The sequence below is a fragment of the Anolis sagrei genome, chromosome 8, assembly GCF_037176765.1.
Source record: "Anolis sagrei isolate rAnoSag1 chromosome 8, rAnoSag1.mat, whole genome shotgun sequence".
NCBI classification, from domain to species: domain Eukaryota; kingdom Metazoa; phylum Chordata; class Lepidosauria; order Squamata; family Dactyloidae; genus Anolis; species Anolis sagrei.
In genome coordinates this window covers 34,299,347-34,324,134 of record NC_090028.1, presented here as the reverse complement: position 1 = coordinate 34,324,134, position 24,788 = coordinate 34,299,347, and the positions used below count along the sequence as shown (strand labels likewise).

The following is a 24,788-nucleotide window of genomic DNA, read 5'->3' as shown; positions in this document are numbered from 1 at the left end:
CAAGTTCTGAATCTTGTATTTTCTGGGCCATATTTTCCTCTCCTCCTTTTCGTGGTCTTCAAGAACCGTGCTGTTGCCTTCTTGGCCATGTTAACAACACAGATCTTTTGGTTTAAGGCTATAAAGTTGGCTTAAGAGTACAAAGGCTTTTTAATACATTACAGAAGACCCATTTTGTGATGGGAGAATGGCCGTTCCTTTGTGGCCGATGTTCCTTTGGACAGGCAACTGGCCTCGGGCATCCTCCCTTCCCTCCCACTTTAAAAACCAGATCAGGTGGGAAATCAAATCTCTTGTACATGGAGACGGTCCTCTGTGGAAAAGATGGTTCTGTCAGTAGTCTGTTGCTGAGGTTTTGAGTGGCGGATTCCTCTGGAATCGAGCTCTGAATTCCTCCCCGAGCCCCCACCAGTGTTTGGAGTCTGCCAGCTCCTCTGGCTCTAAATTGAGGCCAGCCCTGTTGCTCATCCCACAAACCCTTTCATCTTCCATGACCGCAGCCTCAGAAAGGCGCCTCCGTTTCAACAGCAGCAGACCAGCATGTGTTTGCTTAATTCCTAAGACATGATGACAATGATCTCGGCCGCTAAAATGACTTTCCTCCTTCTAACCCACCTCCCTTTCTCATTATTTGCTGTTGGGGTCGATTGCTGAGCGTTCTTCACACGCCATTTGTGGATCTCTTTCTTTTGTCTTTGATGCTTGGCTTATTTTCCTTCTTTTTATCCCTCAGTGCCTTCGGTGTGACCCATGACCAGAAATGGAAGCTGAAGGAGCAGCAGCTGAAGGTGGAGATTGCTCAGCTCGAGGCTGCCTTAAAGTCCGATTTGGTAGATAAAAATAACATCCTGGACAGAATAAAAGTGGAACGAGGTATATTGCAGGAAAGGAAGCTTAGGGTGTGATGTGCACATGAATGGTTATTTTTCCCCCAACTTGGTAAGGTTGTATATCCAACAACATAGGAATCTCCCTTGTACCAGGTTAGATTTTCTGTCCTATTTATGGAAGTATTATGTGCCTTGTTGGGTGAGTTGGCTTATTAACAAAGACCCTCCTCATATATGCACAGCACAGTAACTTATCAGCAGCATCACCAGTAGCCTAAAGTGATAAAAAGAACAACAACACACAGAGCAATGTTATGTCTTCCTTAGGAGGCATTTCATTATAACAAAATAATATGGCTGCAATATTTACAAGAACAAGGTTTCCATCGCACAAATAAAGTTCAACCTTCACACTGGAGCTCCACACACGAGGCGTTCTCATACCAAGGCATAGCACACAAACTAAGGCCTACCTCACACAGAGGCTTCTCTCACAGACTGAGGCCTTCCTCACGAGGCGAGTCCTCACAGACTGAGACCTTTCTCCCACTAAGGCAAACTAACAGAGAGGCCTACTAAGCTACAGGCACATCTGCTTATATAGAACTGGCCTACCTCACACAGAGGCTTCTCTCACAGACTGAGGCCTACCTGATGCTGCGAGGCCTTCTCACAGACTGAGACCTTTCTCCTACTAAGCCAAACTAACAGAGAGGCCTGCTAAGCTACAGGCACGCCTGCTTATATAGAACTGGCCTACCTCACACAGAGGCTTCTCTCACAGACTGAGGCCTACCTGATGCTGCGAGGCCTTCTCACAGACTGAGACCTTTCTCCTACTAAGCCAAACTAACACCAAGGCCTACTAAGCTACAGGCACACCTGCTTATATAGAACTGGCCTATCTCACACAGAGGCTTTTCTCACAGACTGAGGCCTAGCTCAAACAGAGGCTTCTCTCACAGACTGAGGCCTACCTGACATTGCGATGCCTTCTCACAGACGGAGACCTTTCTCCTACTGAGGCAAATTTACACAAAGGCCTACTAAGCTACAGGCAAACCTGCTTATATAGAACTGCAGCTTTTGATGAGTTGTTGCATCCATTTAAACTTTCAGTGCTTGACTCACATTTTTGTAACTAAAAATAGCTAGTTAATATTTAATATTTCTGACATACCTGGCCGTCAGCAGATTTCCAGAGACACAAGGTGCATCTACGCTGGAAAAGTAATGTTTTGACATCACTTAAACTGCCATTGCTCAGTACTATGGAATGGTGGGAGTTGTAGCTTGGAGAGACATCAGCACTCTTTAGCAGAGAAGGCTAAAGATTTTATAAAAATCACAGCTCCTATGATTTTGAAATATTGAGCCATGTCAGTTAAAATGGTGTCAAACTGCATTATTTTTATTGTATAGATGCACCCTTAGTCAGAATGTCCAATTTTGACTAGGAGACCTCTTCCTTCCTATTTTGTCTATCCCTATGGAACCATGTTGGCCTATGGACATTGTGATACGGCAGCACCTGGCATGCCTCACCATAAACTATGCTGCCTTGGGCTTCTTAGAGTTTTACAGGGTCCTTCCTCTCACCCTTTGTGGTTTAGACAAGCAGGGGAATGATATGGAGCTTAAGTTTAGTTGGTTGCCGTGTCCAAAACCAATTAAGGTAGACCCATAGTCGCAGAACTTGGATATTTTTCCAAACTGAAAAGCAAGTGAAAAATATACTACTTTATGTGGGAGCTGCCATGATTAAAAGATTCTCTATACCCAGCAAACAAATAAACTAAGAAACCCTTTCACAGTATTGTCAGCGGTAAGGGTTACCTTTCTCTCTGGCACAGTGGTATTTCAAGATTCAAAGAAGTGGACTAGTCTTCTAATTGAGCTGGTTGACAAATCAGGAGAATTTCTCCTTTCTCTTTTCTATCCTGTCAGTTTAGCCATTTGAAAATGTCATATGTTCGTTTAGATCAGTGGTTCTCAACCTTCATAATGCCATGACCCCTTCCTCAGTTCCTCATGTTGTGCTGACCCCCAACCATAAAATTATTTTTGTTGTTACTTCATAACTGTAATTTTTCTACTGTTATGAATCGTCGTGTAAATATCTGATATGCAGGATGTATTTTCATTCACTGAACCAAATTTGGCACTCCCAATTTGGATATTGGTGGGGTTATTGGTTTTTTTTCATTTGGGAGTTGTAGTTGCTGAGATTTATAGTTCACCTACAACCAAAGAGCATTCTGAACTCCACTAATGATGGAATTGAACTAAACTTGGCACACAGAACTCCCATGACCAATGGAAAATACTGGAAGGGTTTGGTGGCATTGACCTTGATTTTTGGAGTTGTAGTTCACCTATATCTAGAGAGCACTGTGGACTCAAATAATGATGGATTTGGACCAAACTCAATATGCCCAATTGTGAACACTGGTAGAGTTTGGGGAAAATAGACCTTCATATTTGGGGTTGCTGGGATTTATAGTTCACCTACAATCAAAGAGCATTCCTAACCTGACCAACGACAGAAGTGGGCCAAACCTCCCACAGAGAACCCCAATGACCAACAAAAATACTGTGTTTTTTGGTGATCTTGGCGACCCCTCTGACACCCCTCACAACCCCCCTAGGGGTTGTGAAACACTGGTTTAGATAATGCCAAACCACTTTGGCTCTTTGCTTTGCTCCCCTTCGCCCTCTCTCCATCCCTTGCCTTCCACTCCCAGCTCAATGAGCAGATTAGTTTCAGGTTTTGTCATTCTTTTGGTTAGGAAGGTTTAAATGCAGTTTAATGTTTAAATTAATTGCAGGTTTAAGAATCTTTATTTTGTTTGTCTTTTTAGCATGAGTGCGTAGGTCAGCACCCTATGCATATTGATTACAGATGATGGGACTAGCATGAGCGGGTTTTGACAGCTGTTTGTTTTAGCAAGCGATTATCATAATCTTTGTTTTCTTAAGTTCCCTGTTTGTGTATAGTAGCAGGAGAAGATTGCTGCATGCTCACAATGCACAATCTTGATCAAGTTACACAAGTAGCTGTATAGATCCATTAGTCTAGTTTCACACAAGACTTCTGAAATACGTTGCTAGTTCGAGCAGGAATAAACCCATTAAATAATTGAGAGCTTGGTAAATGAACATCTAGGATCTGTTAATTCCACTGGTCTACTCTAGTTGGCACTAACAATGGGATTTGGGTCTATATGTCTAAGATTGTTTCTATGAAGGATCCAAAAACTTTCTTTCTGCATCTTACCTTATTTGTGATGGAGTGTAAATCCTTTGTTTTTCACCCAAAAAGAATGGATCAGCCCAAAGGTTTGTGCCGTAATTGATATGGACAAAGAGTCATCTTAAAGCTTTCATGGTCCTTGCTTAAATTAAATTGTAGACCATGGCCCAAATTATATGCAAACCAAAAAAATTCATAATCTTTACAGAATTCCATACATACATAGAGATACACATTATATCTATGATAACATTGAACAATATGGCTCTGAAACATTAAAATATTTATGTCTAGGGCACCAAGCTTCTTTCTGTGTCCAATTACTCTAGAAAAAGTGGGAGACAAGGGAGGAAAAGGAACTGCAACCTATGCCCTAAAGACAGACAGAAGAAGCCCTAAAAGATCCTATAGGCATCAATGTTATTGTCTCCTAAATGCTAAAATAAACCCTTGTATTTTATGCTAGTGCAAAGGCTAGTGGCTTAAACTAATATATGCAGACTGAATTGACAGTGTATGTATAAAGATGTCTCTTGCCTGGAAAATTGATCTCTCTATCCTCAAGGCAGCCTTTATGCATCCCCCAAACTGGCTCTGAAGGGCTGAATTTTGAGACATCCCCATGATGAAGAATAATGAAAGCCAACAGCGAGGTGTTGATTATTAGAATATCATTATTGTTAGTAGTAGTAGTAGTAGTAGTAGTAGCAGCAGCAGTAGCAGTGCCCCCCCCCCCCCCGGTGGTGCAGTGGGTTAAACCACTGAGCTGCTGAACCTGCTGACCAAATGGTCAGCAGTTCAAATCTCGGGAGCAGGGTGAGCTCCCATTGTTAGGTCCAGCTTCTGCCAAACTAGTAGTTCGAAAACATGCAAATGTGAGTAGATCAATAGGTACCGCTTCTGCAGGAAGGTAACGGCACTCCATGCAGCCATGCTGGCCACATGACCTTGGAGGTGTCTATGAACAACGTTGGCTCTTCAGCTTAGAAATGGAGATGAGCACCATCTCCCAGAATTGGACACAACTAGACTTAATATCAAGGGAAACCTTTACCTTTACTTTAGTAGTAGTAATATTAACTTTATTTATCACCCACCTTTGTCCTTGTTAGGACTCAAGGCAGCCAACAAACACACAATTTAATGACAATTTAAAACAAAGCAATTTAAAAAAAACAAGTAAATATTAGTGTGTGGATATACATTTAAAATTAAATTAAAAAACAGTAAATATTGAGACGTCTTATTTGGATCTGAAAACACATTAGATAAGTGGTGTTGAGCATATTCGAGAAAAATTTGAAAACTTGACTCTTCTGATGTGCCTTTGGAGAGTGACCATTTATCCCATTTCTGTTTGTTCTATCTACCGTGCTGCCCCTATGATTCACTTTCCCCCTTCCTAAACAGAAAGCCTAGCCCCACTGATCATCCTTTTTGGGGCTCCTCTCAATTACATTTTTTAATTATTATTCCTATCTCATACAGAGTTTCATCATTTTACCTCGTCCATTTGGCCTGCCCATTGTGTCCGATTTCATGCTATGTCAATTTGCTTTATTTATTTTACTTTGCTATTGTATGTATTTTAATCTGATGTAGTTTTTGTTGTCTGTTTTTTGCATTTTATTTTGTTGTATTGTATCTTTGGGCGTGGCCTCATGTTAGCCTCCCTGAGTCCCCTTTGGGGAGATGGTGGCGGGGTATAAAAACGATGCTGATGATGATGCTGATTATTATTATTATTATTTTGCTTTGATGTGATGTTGACCAAGCTAATTGAGGGTCATTCCTACCACCTTTCTTATAGATAGGAAATACAATGCTCATTTTCCACCCACGTGGCATTTCCCCCGGGCTGTTTATCTTGGGAAATAGGCTAGCAAGAAATGGGCTCCACCATTCAGCATTTTCTTGAAGAGTTTTGGAGGAATAATGTCTTCTCCAGGGGCTTTCTTAGATTTCAAAATGCAATTAATGACTTTGCCTCATTGCAGAGATTGGTTCCCACTCAGGTAGAATAGCGAAATCTTGTGCAGTCCTACCACTTCCAAGGGGCTTCATAAGTACATTTGCGGTAAATGTGTGTAGGAATGGTACAATGGAAGAGTAGAGTAGGGTTTACTTGGGCTTTGTCTCAAGTTGGGCTTAGTCTCACCGGGTCTGTGGCGCAGCTGGCTGGGAGTCAGCTGTATTAAGATCACTACTGACCGAAAGGTCATGAGTTCAAAGCCAGCTTGGGTTGGAGTGAGCTTCCAACCAATTCTGTATAGCTTGTTGTCAACCTTTGCAACCTGATAGACAGTTGCATCTGTCAAGTAGGAAATTTAGGTACCACTTATGTGGGGAGGCTAATTTAACTAATTTATGAGGCCATAAAAAATCTCCAGCAAGCATGCGGGGAATGAAGAAGTACTTCATCAGTGTCGCAGATGGATAGTGAAGCGACAGCTCCCCTGGTGGCCAGAAAAAGTTGGAATGTTAAATAGCCTCTGACTGTTTGTCTATATGTGTTGTGTGTCTATGGCATTGAATGTTGCCATGTATATGTACCCGTCTACCTTCGTGACCGTATCTCTCTCCATGAACCAGGCCAAACTCTTCGATCTTTGGGGAAGGCCCTCCTTTCGTCCTTGCCAATTTCTCAGACTCGCCTTGTGGGTACGAGAGAGAGAGCCTTTTCCTCTGTGGCCCCCCGACTCTGGAATTCATTGCCCGGAGAGATTAGGAAAGCCCCTACTTTAGAAACCTTTAAAAAGAGTCTCAAGACCTGGCTCTGCCATTGTGCTTTTGGAGAGTAGTCACATAATTTTATGCTATTGCTCCCTCAACATTCTTGTCCCAGGAGCCCCCCCCCCCCCCACCTTGTACAAAGGTTTGTTTATTTCCCTGTGTCTCTATGAGTTCTCCCTTACAAATAGTTCTGCCCCTTTATCTCACCCTGAGTTTTTAAATCATTTTATGTACATGCGGCCCCCTCTTTGTCATTATGTTTGGTTTCTATGTCCTGTGTATATTGTTTATCTGCTTTGATGTTTTATACTTTAATGTTATATTGTTTATTTTATTGCAATTTGTATTTTTTTGTTTTGTGATTTGTTGTTCTGGCTTATTATTATTACATTGTAATTTGCCCTGAGTCCCCTGCGCGGTGAGAAGGGTGGAATATAAATACTGTAAATAAATAATTAATAAATAAGTTCCTGTTGGTTTCTACTAAGACCTGTCTTTTTGTCTTTCCTTCTGGAGACCAAAATGAAAAACTGGCCCAGGAGAACCAAGATCTGCGTTTGCAGTACCTGGAGCAGAAGCAACAGCTGGACGAAATGAAGAACCGCATGAAGTTCTTCACCAAGGTGAACTTTCTATTCTTCTTTGTCTTCTCCTTCGAAAAAGGACAGAGGCAGAGATTGTTGGGGGAGGTTTCCATATTGTATGCAAATACTCCTTTCTTAAAAGCAAAGGCTAAAGGATGCAGGGATATGACAGAGTTTACTTATTCATGATAATCCAGCGAAATGTCATGTTCGGGTGTGAATGCATGGTGTAGTCTCACTGCCTCGCTCCATAATTCATTCTTTCCCCTTGAACAATGCCTTCCTGTTGATTGTCTCCGTTTCAGGAGAGCGACGTCGACGTGGCTGAACTCAGCGAGGCTCTCATGCTGATAAAGGTAACTTAGCAGAAACTGTTGCCTGCCGCCTTTTCAAACTCTCTGGTCCTCATAAAATGTTATACTCACAAGGCCTGGCTTTTCGACAAAGCCTTCCCTCGTGCTCCTTTCACCAGCTAATGCTTCTTGCTTGTACCTACCCGTTAACGTTGCTCTTCCATTTCAGTAGGAAATGGAAAAATGCAAACTGAAAGAGGACAGGGCAGAACTTTTTCAGTTTCCTTGCATATTTCATTGCAACATTGAAAGTGAATTAACCTTAAGTTTACATGGTTTTGCTTGATATTTTCCTTCCTTCCGTCTTTGGCTTAGAGCACTAACAGTTGCCTTTCCTGTTCTCACATTGTCCCGCTGCAGGTCGGATCAAAACAAAATTTTGTTTACAGATCCTGAAGGATATAACAATAATTCTGTAGGATGTCAAAGCCAATGCCAAACTAAAGTGTTACACTCTGGAAACATAAGCATTTTCTCTCCTCCCTGTACCCTAACATTGGCTACTTGTTTATTTATAAAAGCACCATGTGGGGAAATGCATTTCCACCTTCCTCCTTGTTTGTAATTCTGCTGTTTACAACGGAATTGCAATGATGTGAAAGAAAAAAAGAAGGAATAGAAAAGGCTATGCTGCTTATATACTTAAATAGATTCCCATCCACCCCTTACTGATAACATTGCTACTTCTATTCAGAAAGTATAGATAAATCTCAATTTTGTATAGTACTTTTTTTCATGGCTTCCATTAACATAGCACACTCAAATACTCTATGAATACTCCTAATAATATATAAATAATATTTAGTTATAGTGGTTAGAATATCCAAAGCAGTCTACACATAGTATCTATGTGTAGACTGCTTAATAACAAAAGACTCTCCTCATAAAGGTACAGAAGAGTAATTTATCAGTAGCAGCATGACCCAGCACCAGTAGCCCAAAGTGAAAAAAAGAACAAAAACACACAGACCAATGTTATCTCTTCCTTAGGAGGCTTTTCTTTGCAGTAAAATAATATGGTTGGACTATTTACAAGAACAAGGCTTCCATAAGACAAGTAAAGTCCTTTATACTTCCTTCTGTGCTTCCATGCTGGACTTCTTTCTCATGCAGATAAACAGCTTCACTCTCACAGAGCCTCTTCTTACACCGAACTTACACGGGAGCTTCACACAGTAGCTTTTTACACACAACAGCCTTCACACACTGGAGCTTTCTCTCACCAAAGCTTCTGACACCAGGCCTTCTCAAACTGAGGCCTACTAACACTGAGGCCTATCTCACACTGAGGCCTTTCTCTCACAGAGACTTCTCACAGACTGAGGTGAACTAATACTGAGGTCTTCTTATACTGAGGCCTACTAACACTCTGAGACCCTTCTCCCAAAGAAACCTCTCAGAGACTAAAACTGAGACCTTCTCACACCGAGGCTTCTCTCACAGGCAAAGGCCTACCTTACATTGTGAGATCTTCTCACAGACTGAGACCTTTCTCCCACTGAGGTTTACCTCAGACTGATGGCTATTAAGCTACAGACATACCTGCTTATATAGGACTGCAGCTTTTGCTGAGTCATTGCATCCATTTAACCCTTTCAGTGCTTAGTTAATTTTTAATATTTCTCACAGTATCTTGTAGTTACTGCAACATCCTTCTAAGATATCATTGTACCAAGTTATTATTATGTCAATGTTGCAAATGGCAAATGGAAACCCAGGCTGAGAAAGTTCACTAAAGACACAATTTTATACATGCTTGCCTAAGAAGTAAGTCCTACTAAACACAGCAGTATTTAATTCTGAGTAAATATACACAAATTTACAATGTACATTTTGTGTCTATGTGTGTTCAAGTTTCCTGTGGACCACTGACTTCCATAGGACTTTCCCAAAGAATTTGCATTTAAAGCCAGGGATCTCCTCCATTTGAGTTCAGGTTGCAGTGTACGTTAACCATGATATATGGAACCATAACCTGGGAGTAGGTTATAATAACAATAATAATAATAATAATAATAATTTTTATGTGTTACCTGCTTCTCTTCATGGCTCAAGGTAAAGCACAACACTGTCAAAACATAAAACACATATAATACAATACATATATTAAAACAGTGCAGTAAAATACATATAACACAAAGATTAAAATACCGTAGTAATAGAAGGTAAATTTAAAATTTATGGTTTAAAGTTGACTGAGTAGTAGGCATGCAGACGACTACTGCTTCCAGCCCTTAGTTACTAGTGATATGCCGGCTCTTCTTGAAATGACCAAATCCTGTTAAACTCATTTGGACATATTTCTGAATAAAGATGTATTGCATCAACCAGCAAAATCCAATTATTAAGTAGTTCTTAGTTGCTTTCATTGTCTCCCGTGAAGCATTGAGAAATTGGCAGGATTGGGGTCCAAGCACAGATTTATTTCAGTGCTAGGAAGCGAGAAGTCCATCTGTTTCAATTAAACATGAAACTTTCAAGACAAAAAAATCTAATTAGTCCACTGTCAACTTTTGCGGTTTAGGTTCGTAGGCAGCAGACAAACGGAGACCTCACGTTTTTGGAGAAAGTAGAAGACGACATCCAGAAGGACTTGGAGCGTTCCATGCGTGAGCTCCAAGCAACCCACGCAGAAACCGTTCAAGAGCTTGAAAAGACACGCAATATGTTAATTGTACAGCATAAAATTAACAAAGATTATCAGGTAGCTAATTCGTTTACTGTGCAGTTGACTGCTAGTATTGTTTTTTTGTGGGGATGGGGTACAATCTGATTATTAAGATGGATGAATATAAGATTTCATGCAGTAACTAATCTTCATTAACTGATGTCCAACCAATTTTGAATTTTGCAGTAAGTTCTTTTTTAAAAAGAAATATGACTCAACTCTTAATACTTTATCACTGAGAAATATTTTTCAAGCCAGTCAGGAGAGAGAGACCTGAAAATTGTGCTTAGATGACCATATAATTTGTAACAAGGTGTGATGTATGGAATAGATTCATTTGCATCTATTGGTTCAAATCTTGCCAGTTAGAGCAAAGGCGGGGGGGGGGGGGGGGATAAACTTCCATGTGGCAGCCCTTTGAAAATTTGATGATGACCACCCTTCTTTACATTTTTCAGGTCGAGGTTGAATCTGTGACACATAAAATGGAGGCATTGCAGCAAGATTATGAATTAAAACTGGAACAGTATGTCCATCTTCTTGACGTTAGAGCCATGCGTATCCGAAAATTGGAAGGTAAGGTGATCAGCCATCTAGTTTCAGTGGAGGAAGAAAGATTTGTCTTATACAAATATATATAAAAGGGGATGAAACAATTAGTTTCCAAATATTTATTTGTTTATTTATTTATTTACTACATTTCTATCCTGCCTTTCTCGCCCCGGAGAGGATTCAAAGCAGCTTTACCTACAGGCAACAATTTGATTACCTAAAACACAATGTACACTTAAATAAATATTAAAATAGAATTAAAAAAAACAATTAAAACATTTAAAAACAATAAAATAAGAGTTAAATACGTAATCCATGAGTGTAATATGGGCTGTTCCAATGGTCATTGCACATTGTTCCAAGTCTAGCTAACGCACAAGTTCTCTAAAGGCTTGGTCACAAAGCCACATTTTCACTTTCTTGCGGAAGGTCAGAAGAAAGGGGGCTGATCTAACATCGCTGGGAAGGGAGTTCCACAGCTCAGGGGCCACCACTGAGAAGGCCCTGTCTCTCGTCTCCGCCAGTCGCACCTGCGAAGGAGGTGTGACCGAGAGTAGGGCCTCCCCAGATGATCTTAAACTCCATGATGCTTAGAGGGAGATACATTCTGACAGATAAGATGGGCCAGAACCATTTAGAGCTTTTTAGACTAAAGCCAGCACTTTGAATTGTGCTCGATAGCAGATTGGCAGCCAGTGGAGCTGACCTAACAGGTAGGTTGTATGCTCCCTGTATGCCACTCTGGTGAGCCATTTGGCTGCCACCCTTTGGACCATTTGTAGATTCTGAACAGTCTTCAAAGGCAGCCCCAATTTTGAATACTGGTGGGTTTTGAGGAGAATTGGCCTGGACATTTTGGAGTTGTAGGTACTGGAATTTATAGTTCACCTGCAAACAGTGAGCACTCTGAACTCCATTAAAGATGGAATTGGACCAAACTTGGCACACAGAGCCCCCATGACCAGCAAAAAATACTGGAGGCCTTTCAGGGAAAATTCACCTTGAATTGGGGGAGTTGTAGTTCACCTACATCCAGAAAGCACTGTGAACCCAAACACTGATGGAACTGGGCCAAACTTGGCACCCATACCTGATATGCTGAAATTGGATTGATGAAGGGGTTTGGGGGGAACTGATCTTCATTTCTGGGAGTTGTAGTTCACCCACAGCCAGGGAAACTAACTCAGCCTACTGGAGGGGTTTGAGGGGACTGACTTACCATTGTGGGAGTTGTAGTTTACCCTACAGCCAGAGAGCACACTGAACCCTTAGATGAATGCATCTAGAGCAAACTTGCCCAACATAAGTACGGATGGGAGTTTCTTGGGATTAACTTGGCATGATGTGAGCTGTAGTTCACCCACAACCTTATGCATTATGTACAATTAAAAATTGACTTTTTCAAATAACCAAGGTAATGCCGTGTGCTCAAGCTAGTTGTATTGAAAAATAAGTTGCTAGGGAAGGGTAGAAAGTTGAAGTTTTGTTCCCAGAGTCTTGTATACAACATGGCCACTGGACAAGATGATGAGGAGCTGTGGGAAATGAATAATTTCCTCAATCCCACTGGAATAGTTATAGCCACAAGGGAGAGCATACCAGCTTTCTATGCAAAAGGTCAAGATCCAATATCTGAGGCCTAGTACTTTTTCTAGTGTCTTGTAATCAACTAAATGTCCGAGGTTCCTTCAGATTTATGAAACAGGAGCCATCTTTGTTGTTTTGTATTCTATCTATATAAATAAAAATGTAATGTTCGTTTGTGGGATTAACAGAACTCAAAAACCACTGGGGGAGTTGACACCAAATTTGTACACAATACAGCTATCAGGCCAATGTATGTCCTTCACTCAAAAAACAACGAAAACAAAAAGCAGAAAGGACTTCTAAACTGCATGTCCACAAAGGAGAAACTGCATGCCCAGAAAGAGACCCATGCCCATGCCCTCTTCTCCTCGCAGGGAAACAGCCGGCCGTTAAAGCATAAGGAGCCAGCTGCTCGTGTATGGCCACACACACACAAGCGAGAGTGGGCACCATGGGAGTGGAGGTGGAGGCTTGCCGCATGGAGCCCCTTCTCTTTCTCTGCTATGTCAGGAGGGCAGTCTCCTCCTCCTTTCCCTGTTGGAAGAGGAAAGGGTGGATGAGTGGCAGGGAAGGAAGAAGGGGAGGAGGAGGAGGAGGCGAGGAAGGTCGATGGTGCTTGATTGAAGGACCTTCCTTCTCTCCCTCACTCCCTTCCCTTCTTTCCTCTCTCTACTTCCTCCCTTTCTTTCCTTTTCTTCCTTCCTTCTCCTTCCTTTCCTTCTTTCCCTCCTTCCCTTCCTTCCTGTCCCTCCTTCTTTCTTCCTTTCCTTCCTTTTCTTCTTTTCCTTCCTTCCTCCCTCCCTTTCTTTCCTCCTTCTTTCTCTTTCTTCATTTCCTTCCCCTTCATTTCCTTCCCTCCCTCCTTTCTTCATCCTCCTCCTTCCTTTCCTCCCTTCCTTCCTTCTTCCTTCCTTCTCCTTCCTTCCTTCCTTCCTTCCTTCCTTCCTTCCTTCCTTCCTTCCTTCCTTCCTGTCCCTCCTTTCTTTTCCTTCCTTCACTTCTTTCCCTCCTCCTTCCCTCCCTCCCTTTCTTTTTCCTTCCTTCCTGTCCCTCCTTCCTTCCTTCCTCCTTTTCCTTCTTTCTATGTAAGATATAAATACAATATTAAATGGGACAGTCAAGAAGTAACGAGTGAAGGAGAGAAAGAGGGAAGGAATGAAGAGGGGGAGGAAGGAAGGAGAGAAGGAGGGAAAGAAGGAAGGAAAGAAAGAAAGGTAGAGAAACAAGGAAGGAGAGAAGGAAATAAAAAAGTGAAAGGAAAAAGAGAGGGAAGGAAGGAGAGAAGGAAGGATGTAACCAAAGAGCAAAGAAAGGGAGGAAAGAAACAGGTAGAGATGGAAGAAAGAAGAGAAATAGGGAAAGAAAAAGAGGAAAGGAAGGAAAGAGGGAAGGAAGGAGAGAATGAGGGAGAGAAAGAGGGAGGGAAGGTTGGCCACAGCAACGCGTGGCAGGTACAGCTAGTATCATATAACGTCTAGAATTATCAGATTTGTGGGAGTTTGCAATGAGTTAAATCCCATGCACATCTTTTTTTTTTTTTACTTTGTAGCCCAGCTGAAGGATATTGCTTATGGTACCAAGCAATACAAGTTCAGACCAGAAATCCTGCCTGATGATCCTGTCGATGAGTTCAATGAAACCACCCACTTAGAGCGAGGAGAGAACTTGTTTGAAATCCACATCGGCAGAGTGATCTTTTCTGCCGAAGCAGCCAAGTCCTTTGGGGACCAGGAGCCTGCAACGTTCTGTACCTATGCCTTCTATGATTTCGAACTTCAGACAACCCCCATCATCCGCGGCCTTAACCCAACCTACAACTTTACCTCCCAGTATCTTGTACGGATGGATGATTTCTTTTTGCAGTATCTGCAGAAAAACACTGCGACGTTGGAGATCCACCACGCCTATGGCATGGACTTTGAGACAACCGCTGCCTGTCAGCTGAGATTCCATGAGATGTTGGAACAGAATGGGAGAATCTACGGTTCCGCCATTTTAGTGGGTGAGTTTTGGTCATGTCTGTTGCAATACTGTTTATAAGTACGAGAACCTAAAAAATTATAGCACCAAGCATCAATCTAGGACTTTTGATGAACTGGAATTTCTTCATGTTGAGACAAGGAAGATGTATTAGAAATTAATGAGCATGCCTACTCAGTGCTTTAAACTAGTCCATGGATTAGAATAGTTTGCCTCATATAATGTAATGCAACATATGGGGTTCATGTACCCCATAGAGTTCAAATTTGCAGCCTCTGAAACCCACCCACTCCTCCAACCCCCCAATTCTTAAAATATAAATTGATTTTCAATTAAGTTTTTCCCCAGACCATGCAGAAATATCACCATATGCTTGAAAACATGGGGGAAATGCCCATCTCCATCCCTACCTGCACTCTCATTCTACTACCCTCTGTTTTCCTCTGCAGTCTTTCTCAAAATGGTGACAAGATGTGACATGACATCACTTCCTGCTGCCATTTTGAGAAGGAATTACAAAAACAGTAATTTGGGCTTGCATTAGAGGTAGGAAGTTGTCCTTTGGTCCCTATGTATTATTGATGACTATGCCTTTAATTTGTATTTGTTTATTGATTAGCTGTGCTGTGTCTTTATTTAGATATTTTATTTTATTTTATTAGTATAATATAGTAAATAAATGAATAAATAAAAATAGGCCTCAGTCTGAGAGAGCCCTCAGTGTGAGAAGGCCTCTGTGGGAGAAAGACCTCAGTGTGAGGTAGTCCTCATTATATTACTAGATCTCAGTTTGATCTACTGCTGTAATATTTTGCTATATGCTGGGCATTGAATATTTGTCTCTGTATGTGTAAACCATCCTGAGTCCCTCTGGGGAGATAGGGCGGTCTAAAAATAAATTATTATTATTATTATTATTATTATTATTATTATGCCTACCTTTGGTATCATGGCAAGTGAAGGCACTACCATCTTCCATGCTCTTTGTTTTGGTGTTACTTTAGAAAGTTATCTGTTATTATTGGCCCGAACCAAATAGATACATTCCTTACAGTTGTCATTCAGATTGGTAGATCTAGGGCCAGCAGACTGTAAAATACTACTGAGTCATCTAAAAAACAGATGAACAGATGCCTCTGCTTATTATATTTGCCAATATTTGTGTTGGAACATTCCATGCACAGGCAAAGTTTTCTTTCAGTAAATCTTATGAAAATATCAAATGTCCATTATAGTCATCATTTCCCAGTTATAGATATCTTATGCAACTACAGCTACAGTTTAAAAAAAGAATAACATAATATGCAACCTAATTGAAAACATCAATCCAATTAACAGTCCAAACTTACATCGCTGAACCATTTCCTATTGGTATTGGTAAGAGAAGTGTATAGACTTGACCTTGCATTCCCAATAGAATGAATTTGCAGGTAGAAATTGCTGGAAGAGTGTGCTTATTAACAAAAGACCCACTCCCCCCTCATAAATGTACAGCAGATTAATTTATTAGCAGCAGCATGACCCAGCACCAGTAGCCAAAAGTGATAAGAAGAACAAAAACACAGAGACCAGTGTTATATCTCCAGTAGGAGGCTTTTCTTTATAGCAAAATAATATGGTTGAACTATCTACAAGAACAAGATTTCCATGACACAAATAAAGTTTAATCTTCACACTGCAGCTTCACTCACGAGGCCTTCTCATACCAAGGCTTCTCTCACAGATTAAGGCCTACATCACACTGAGGCCTTCTCACAGACTGAGATGTTTCTCCCTCTGAGGCAAACTAACACAGAGGCTTACTAAGCTACAGGCTCACCTGCTTATATAGAACTGCAGCTTCTGCTGAGTCATGGCATCCATTCAACATCTTCAGTGCTTGACTAATATTTTTGTAATTAAAAATACCTACTTATTTTTTAATATTGTATCTTTAATTTTATATCTTCTTTTGGAGGCTTTTCTTTATAGTAAAATAATATGGTTGCACTATTTATACAAAAAGAAAAGGTTTCCATAACACACACAAAGTTCTTTAAACTTCCTGCTTTGCTTCCATGCTAGGCTTCTTTCTCATACAGATAAATAGCTTCGCTGTCACAAAGCCTCTTCTCATACTGAAGTTACACAAGAGCTTCACGCAGTAGTTTTTTTTTACACACAACAACCTTCACATTGGGGCTTCTCTCACCGAAGTTTCTCACATCAAACTGAGATCTACTAATACAATGAGGACTACCTCACACTGAGGTCTTTCTCCCACAGAGGCCTCCTCACACTGAGGGCTCTCTCAGACTGAGGCCTATTTTTATTTATTCATTTATTTCCTATATTTATACTCCGCCTTTCTCCCCCTGAAGAGGGACTCAGGGCGGCCTAACAAAAGCATCATATGATGCTAGCATCATAAAAACAACCACAGTACAATCAAAATATTTAAAATTAAAACAACAATTAAAACAATTAATTAAGACGCATCCATTAAAATTAAAATCCAACAGCCAGTCCGGGTCTATTCATTGCCATAAGTTGTGTGATCTTCTTCCACTTGCTGCTCACTGATCAAACTCTTGGTCCCATAACCAGGTCTTGATTTTCCTTCTAAAAGACAAGAGGGAGGTGGCCAATCTGATATCTCTAGGTAGGACGTTCTATAGGCGGGGGGCTACTGCTGAGAAGGCACCGTCTCTCGTCCCCATCAACCGTGTTTGCGATAGTGATGGGATCGAAAGCAGGGCTTCTCCTGAGGATCTTAAACTTCGTGACGGTACATGGCAGGAGATACGTTCGGACAAGTAGTCTGGGCCAGAACCGTTTAGGGCTTTAAAGTTTAAAACTAGCACTTTGAATTGTGCTTGGAAGCTGATTGGTAGCCAGTGGAGTTGGCGTAACAAAGGAGTTGTATGTTCCCTGTACGTCGCTCGGGTGAGCAACCTGGCTGCTGACCGTTGAACTAGTTGAAGCTTCTGGGCAGTCTTCAAACTAAGCCCCACGTAGAGTGCGTTGCAGTAGTCTATTCGGGATGTAACACGAGCATGTTAAGAAGACTTCTCTCCTACTTGCCCATAAGTCTCTTCATCAATCACTGAAAGCATTCCCATAACAATGCTGAGAGCCTGTGCAGACATCACATTACGTCTAAGGCGTGCCCTTAGGTCTCCAGTTGGCTTATGGTGATGACTTCAATTTCATTGGGGGTTTTTTAGGCAGGGAATATTCAGATGTTGTTTTGAATTACACATTTCTAAACCATCATTAAGAAGGAGGCAGGACTGCTTTCTAATACTGGAGTAAAGACTGATCCAACTTTTTTCCTTGCTTTTTGAGGAACAGAGCCTAAGGCCCGAGATGAAATAAAGATCATAAATCTCATTCAACCTCCCCATTAATAGTGCAGTCCAATTCCAGAGGATCTGTTCCTATTCCTTTTGTGCCAAAATCGTGATCTTTTTAGACAATCTGTTCAAAGCTCCAGCTCCCCTCCCCTTCGATGTCTTCCATTTTTATTAAGCATCTCTCTCAATAAAATAGTATGCTGTCAGCTCTCCTTCTGCAGAGGTTACTTCACAGTTCATCTGGGTTTCCAAAGTTGAGTGTAGTTGCCAGACTTTACTAGGGAGGGTTGGATTTTCTGTACTTTAATGGAGTGTCTTGTTACCAAAAAACAGTGGAAATTACATTGAGCACCTTTGGATTGTTGAGTGAATTGAGACTGGGATCTCTCAGAACTGGATCAAGAGTTGACTCCCTTTTTTTTTTGTACAATGTATTTGTCTTTTCAGGCGTTGGAAGAGAGATCCAAAACTATGGCACAGTGGAATACTGGGCCAGGTTAAAAGTCCCCATGGACCAAGCAATCCGATTGTATAAAGAACGAGCCAAAGCCCTGGGATACATAACAATGAACACAAAGGACCAGGCAAGCCAAATAATTCTAATTGTGCTTAATTAAGTTTATGGACATTAGAGGTAAAGGTTTTCCCCTGACATTAAGTCCAGTTGTGTCCAACTCTGAGGGTTGATGCTCTCAGCCAAGGGCTGAGAAAAGCGATATATAAATGAAGTAAATAGTAATAATCTCAATTTCTAAGCCGAAGAACCGGCGTTGTCTGTAGACACCTCCAAGGTCATGTGGCCAGCATGACTCCATGGAGCGCCGTTACCTTCTCATAGGAGCAGTACCTATTGATCTGCTCACATTTGCATGTTTTCAAACTGCTAGCTTGGCAGAAGCTGGGGCTAACAGCGGGAACTCACGGGTATAAATAAAGATCGTTGTTGTTGTTGTTGTTGTTGTTATTGTTGTTGTCTGACATGGTCATTGTTAGAGTGGTCCAGCACTTCTGTGTTCTCAAATAATATGTTGTGTCATTGGCTTGTTCATCAAGTGCACTTCTATGGCTGACTTCTCTGGATGAATTAGTCTACAGTGCCTTTCATGTTCCTTGATTCGTGTCTGGGCAATGCTGCATTTTGTGGTTCTTATGTAGACTTGTCCACAGCTGCATGGCATACGGTAGACATCTGCTAAGGTGAGAGGATCCCTCTTGTCCTTTGCTGAACGTAGCATTTGTTGGATTTTCTTCGTAGGTCTGTAGATTGTTTGTAGGTTGTGTTTCTTCATCAGCTTCCCTATGTGGTCAGTGGTTCCCTTGATGTATGGTAAGAATACTTTTTCTCTGAATGGATCTTTGTCTTTACTCTCGTGGCTTGTTATTGGTCTTGCACTCTTCTGATGTTTTTCCTTCTCCTGTTGAAACAGCCAGTGCTCAATCCGGTTCAGTCCAGCCCTTCCACAGATGGAAACTTAAATGAGCTCCACATAACAATAAAATGCTGCAGCAGTCTGAAGTGCCGAATGAGTGGCCTCCAGCCAAGTCCTTATGTTGTCTACAAGTTCTTTGATTTCGCCGACCACGATACCGCCATCATTCCTAGCAGCAACCAACCGCAATTTGCCGATCACGCGTGCTTCCCGGTGTCAATGAATGTGGACCTTGACCGCTATCTGAAAGCTGAATCCTTGAGTCTGTACGTTTTTGATGATAATGAAACTGAAGACGGGGTTTATATAGGAAAAGCCAACGTGCCTTTAATTTCATTAGCACATGATAGATACATTTCAGGTAAGGAGCTATCCTGTTTTCTTTTTGGTACAAATTATATAATAAAATAGCACTTGGAGGCTCAACTGTAACTTAATTGAGATCCTGGGCATATAGTAGCAGCATTGATGTTAACACCAGCTTTCCAAGTACAGATATGATGTTTTTATTTATTTATTAAATACATTTCTTTATCCTCAGCCAGGCCAGTAGCCAGGATTTCGATTCAGGGGGGGTTGAGTTTGTTTGGGGGGGGGGGCTAAGTCTGAGTGAAAGTGGGTCTACCCTAGCAAACCTTTTGTATCGTTACCCCAATACCCCCATGCATATGGGATATATTGAGTATGGTGATCAGATCATGATATGAATAAACATAACAGTTTAAATAATGCACCAGTAAGGCCTTTTCGCGAACCACCATGAGAATTTCGGGGGGGGGGGGGCTTGAGGGGCTTCAGCTACATGCCTGTCCTCAGCCTACAAGTCCAGCTATCTTGAGGTCAATTTCTGGCCCTAGACCAGCATTTCTCAACCTGAGGGACATCATGTGGGGGTGTCAGAGGACCATAAGAAAACACAGTATTTTTTGTTGGTCATGGAGATTCTGTGTGGGAAGTTTGGCCCAATTCTATCGTTGGTGGGGTTCAGATTGTGGGTGAACTATAAATCCCAGCAACTACAACTCCCAAATGTCAAGGTGTATTTTCCACAAACTCCACCAGTGTTCACATTTGGGCATATTGAGGATTCATGCCAAGTTTGGTCCAGATCCATCATTCTTTAAGTCTACAGTGTGTTCTCTGGATGGAGGTGAACTACAACTCCAAAACTCAAGGTCAATAACCACCAAACCCTTCCAGTATTTTCTGTTGGTCATGGGAGTTCTGTGTGCCAAGTTTGGTTCAATTCTATCGTTGGTGGAGTTCAGAATGCTCTTTGATTATAGGTGAACTATAAATGCCAGCAACTACAACTCCCAAATGTCAAAATCAATCCCCAACCCCACCAGTATGCAAATTTAGGCGTATTGGGTATATATGCCAAATTTAGCCCAGTGAATGAAAATACATCCTGCATACCAGATGTTTACATTACAATTCATAAAAGTAGCAAAATTACAATTATGAAGTAGCAACGAAAATCATTTTATGGTTTGGGGTCACCACCACATGGGGAACTATATTAAGGCATTGTGGCAAGGTTGAGAAACATTGCCGTATAGGGCCATACCTTCTCGTGACACCGTTGTTTGATTGTTCCCCAATTTTTGCATATTTTAAAGCAAATCAGAAATGTGTCTCCTAAGACTTACTTTATTGGCAGGATGGATCGTAAAGCTAAAATAAACTGACTTTTGATCCCATCCTTTTTTCTTTGGGTTGTTTATTGTTTATTCACTTGTTGTATTTTGTGCGTTTTCATCTCTGAGTGCTTTGTGAGCCACCCCAAATCCCTTGGGGGATGTTGGCCGGTATAAATAAAGTTTTATTTAATTATCATTACTAGTATGTAGTGTCCCAAGAACATCTCTGAAATTGAATTTGACCCTTGGGCTGAAAGAGCCTCCACAAAAATGAATGGCAGATGATCCAACCATTTGTGATCCAGTGCTGACCTCTGGGTCTTTGACCTTTGATCCATGTTGGGTTCCAAGGAAAGAAGAAAACAGTTGAGGTCAATGGACACAAATATGGTTCTAGTCCATGGCACATTTGGAATAAATTATTGTTGGTGCTTCACATCAGATAGTCTGAGAAGCAGTGCTCAAAGATATTTCCAAGACGCCATTTATGTTTATGTAGCTTGGGCAATAGAATAACTGAATGTGCCATCCAACTGCTATCTTAAGCTCATTTACATGGACTAAAAAATGCAATGAAGAGACAATGAGGCTTACTTCGAAGTACATAGATAATGGTCAAAATGGTAACACTTCAGATGAAACTACAGAGTGATGGTGGCTATAGACTTATAGCAGTGTTTCTCAACCTTCCCAGTGCCGCGACCCTGTTGTGGTGACCCTCCCACCAACCATAACATTATGTTTGTTGCTACTTCATAACTGTAATTGTGCTACTGTTATGAATCGTAATGTAAATATCTGATATGGGGGGTGTATTTTCATTCACTGGACCAAATTTGGCACAAATACCCAATACGCCCAAATTATAATACTGGTGGGGTTAGGGGGATTGATTTTGTCATTTGGGAATTGTAGTTGCTAGGATTTATAGTTCATCTGTAATCAAAGCGCATTCTGAACTCTACCAATGATGGAATTGAACCACACTTGGCACACAGAGCTCTCATGACTAACAGAAAATGCTGGAAGGGTTTGGTCGGCATTGACCTTGAGTTCTGGAGTTGTAGTTCACCTACATCCAGAGAGCACTGTGGACTCAAACAATGATGGATCTGGACCAAACTTGGCAAGATTACTCAATATGGCCAAATGTGAACACTGGTGGAATTTGGGGGAAATAGACCTTGACATTTGGGAGTTCTAGTTGCTGGAATTTATAGTTCACCTACTATCAAATTGCATTCTGAACCCCAGCAATGATAGAATTTGGCCAAACTTTCCACACATAGCCCCAATGACCAACAGAAAAGACTGTGTTATCTGATGGTCTTCGGCGACCCCTCTGACACCCCCTCTCGACTCCCCCAGGGGTCTCGACCCCCAGGTTGAGAAATGCTGCTCTAGGATGATTCTAAGCTAGGGTCTGAGAGGCCAGCCAATCACAGCAGAGGAGGACTTTTGGTGTGAGGATTCGCCAACTGTTTTCAAAAAGGAAAAGATGGACAGGCAGAAAGATCTTCAGCCTTCTGTGCCAACAGGGTTCCTAAGACCATCAGAAATATGTGTTTTCCGATTGTCTTTAGCGGCCCATCTGAAACCCTCTCGCGACCCCCTCCCCAGGGGTCCCGACCCCCAGGTTGTGAAACACTGACATATAGGTTCAGATTATAAAATCACAATGGGTGACTTTCAGTTGTCACATGTTTATTTTGTCCACTGTGTAGCATGAACATACTCTGTTTGAAAGACTGTTTCAGGCTTGGTGCACAAGCTATAGAATTCCCTTGACCCAAGTGAAATGTCAAAGATATCCTTTGAAATTACAAAGCCACCCTCAGAAACGTAAACATAATTATTCCGTCTGGTGCAGAACCACGTCTGCCTTCCAGTTTGCTTTCTTCTTATATCTTTGAACTTATTTGAAAACCCGTCTTATAATTTTCCATAGAAGATCTGAAGCTATAGAATCTATATGTCTACACTGATCTATTGATTTATTGTCTATGGCTGTGCTTCATTGAGTGCTGTGTGAGGGTGCTGGTTTGTCGTTTTGAAAGCCCATATTTGGGTAACAGAAAGACAGAGGTAAATGATGAAAGTACCAAATACTTAGCGGCCCTGCTTCATATCCTATGTGAGCATTGGATGAAAAAATGTTTTAGCTGCTTGAAAATATTGTAGAGGGATCTGTTTAGTCAATATGTTGAACCTTAAGAAGATGAAGTCATTGATTTGCTCTCGTGCTTGGGTTTTCAGGTACCTTTGAACTAACAGATTCCGAAGGCCTCTCCACCGGTACAATTAGCATTGAGCTGAAATGGAAATTTTCCTATCTACAACCACCTGGTTCGATTGTAGCAGCAGACCTGTCGCATTATATCCAGAATGAGAAACCAGTGAAGGGACAAGGGGAAGGCCCTCTTCTGACACCTCTGTTCACTTCAACGGCAGTGGTATATTATTTTATTTATTCATTTATTTCGGGTATTTTTACCCCGCCCTTCTCAACCCCCTAGGGGGGGACTTAGGGCAGCTTCCAGCCGGCACATATTCAATGCCTACAATTCAACACAGTAAAATACACAACAACAGTAATTATAAATAATTAAAATGTTAAGTTAATACCATAAAATGTAATAGAAAAAAGCCAACCTGGTGGCCATCGTTTCACCAAATTCTGTAATTAGTGAATCGATTCAGCTTATCATAGTCTGTTCCAAAGCTCTTGTTGTCATTCTCCTTGTCAGTCTGCCAGATTACCCAAAGGCCTGGTCCCATATCCATGTTTTTAATTCCTTCTAAAAGAGAAGAGGGATGACGATGATCTAATTTCCCCGGGGAGTGAATTCCACAGGCGGGGGGCCACCACTGAGAAGGCCCTGTCCGTCGTTCCCACCAGTCTCGTTTGTGACAAGGGCAGGGCCGAGAGCAGGGCCTCTCCAGAAGATCTTAAATTCCTAGGTGAGACATAGAAGGAGATACGTTCAGACAGGTACACTGGGCCAGAGCCGGATTATCATCATGATCATTATCCTTATTTACATCCTGCCTTTTCTCCAGATTACGGTATAGTTAAAAACAAAGTCAACATTGAAATAGAATTAAATGACTAGCAATGCAGGCTGAGCATCTCTTACTGGAGATTGTAGAATCCCAAATTGTCCACTTGGGTAGCTGGGAGAGCAAGACCTTTGTTTCTTAGGGTTTAATGCACACCAACTTTGATTCACACACAGGATGATTAAAATATTGTATATTCAGCTACCTTAAGGCTATGTGACATGGTGTATATGAAACATAAATGAATTTTGGATTTAGACTGAGGTGCCATCTCCAAAACACTATGTACCTATTGACAAGGTGCTCCAAGATCTGGGGGGGGGGGGGGGGACCCAAACTCTTGGGAGTACCAAGCATTTCAAATAATGGATACTCCATCTGTATTAATCTGTGATTTAAACAGATAGGAAGCGGCATTTAAAACAATACTACATCCTCATAAAAGTTCTTTACTTACAAACCTTCAGTTCTGAAAGCCTATTGGAGTAATCTGCCAATAGGATAGCAAATGTTCTGCAGGATGTTTACTGGGGTTTACATTAAGATGTTTGAGAATGGAGCTTCCCAAATTCAGTAGTCTGGAACAGAAGGCATTGTGAATACCATATTCCAGGCTGTTTTGGATTTGAGATCAATTTTAGGGGGAGGAGAGAGCCAGTTATTCCCATGTGTCTAAATTGGTCGTCCATATGTAAACCTACTCATCATGTAAATGAACAGAGGGAATACCCATATAAATTCTAGTATAATCCGACCCAAATATAAGCCAAGACACCTAAT

The 24,788-nt window shown here is 41.4% G+C and overlaps 1 protein-coding gene across 3 annotated transcripts in view; it reads left to right on the top strand.

Annotated features, from left to right (window-relative positions):
• RPGRIP1L (RPGRIP1 like) overlaps positions 1–24,788 on the top strand; it is a 106,360-nt gene that overhangs the window by 35,390 nt on the left and 46,182 nt on the right. For all 3 annotated transcript variants that reach the window (XM_067471117.1, XM_067471115.1, XM_067471116.1), the window contains exons 10-18: positions 734–873; positions 7,333–7,439; positions 7,706–7,756; positions 10,278–10,457; positions 10,880–10,997; positions 14,110–14,562; positions 18,323–18,459; positions 19,303–19,666; positions 23,205–23,401. In XM_067471117.1, coding sequence (XP_067327218.1) covers positions 734–873; positions 7,333–7,439; positions 7,706–7,756; positions 10,278–10,457; positions 10,880–10,997; positions 14,110–14,562; positions 18,323–18,459; positions 19,303–19,666; positions 23,205–23,401 — 1,747 coding nt within the window. The remainder of the gene's footprint in view (positions 1–733; positions 874–7,332; positions 7,440–7,705; positions 7,757–10,277; positions 10,458–10,879; positions 10,998–14,109; positions 14,563–18,322; positions 18,460–19,302; positions 19,667–23,204; positions 23,402–24,788) is intronic.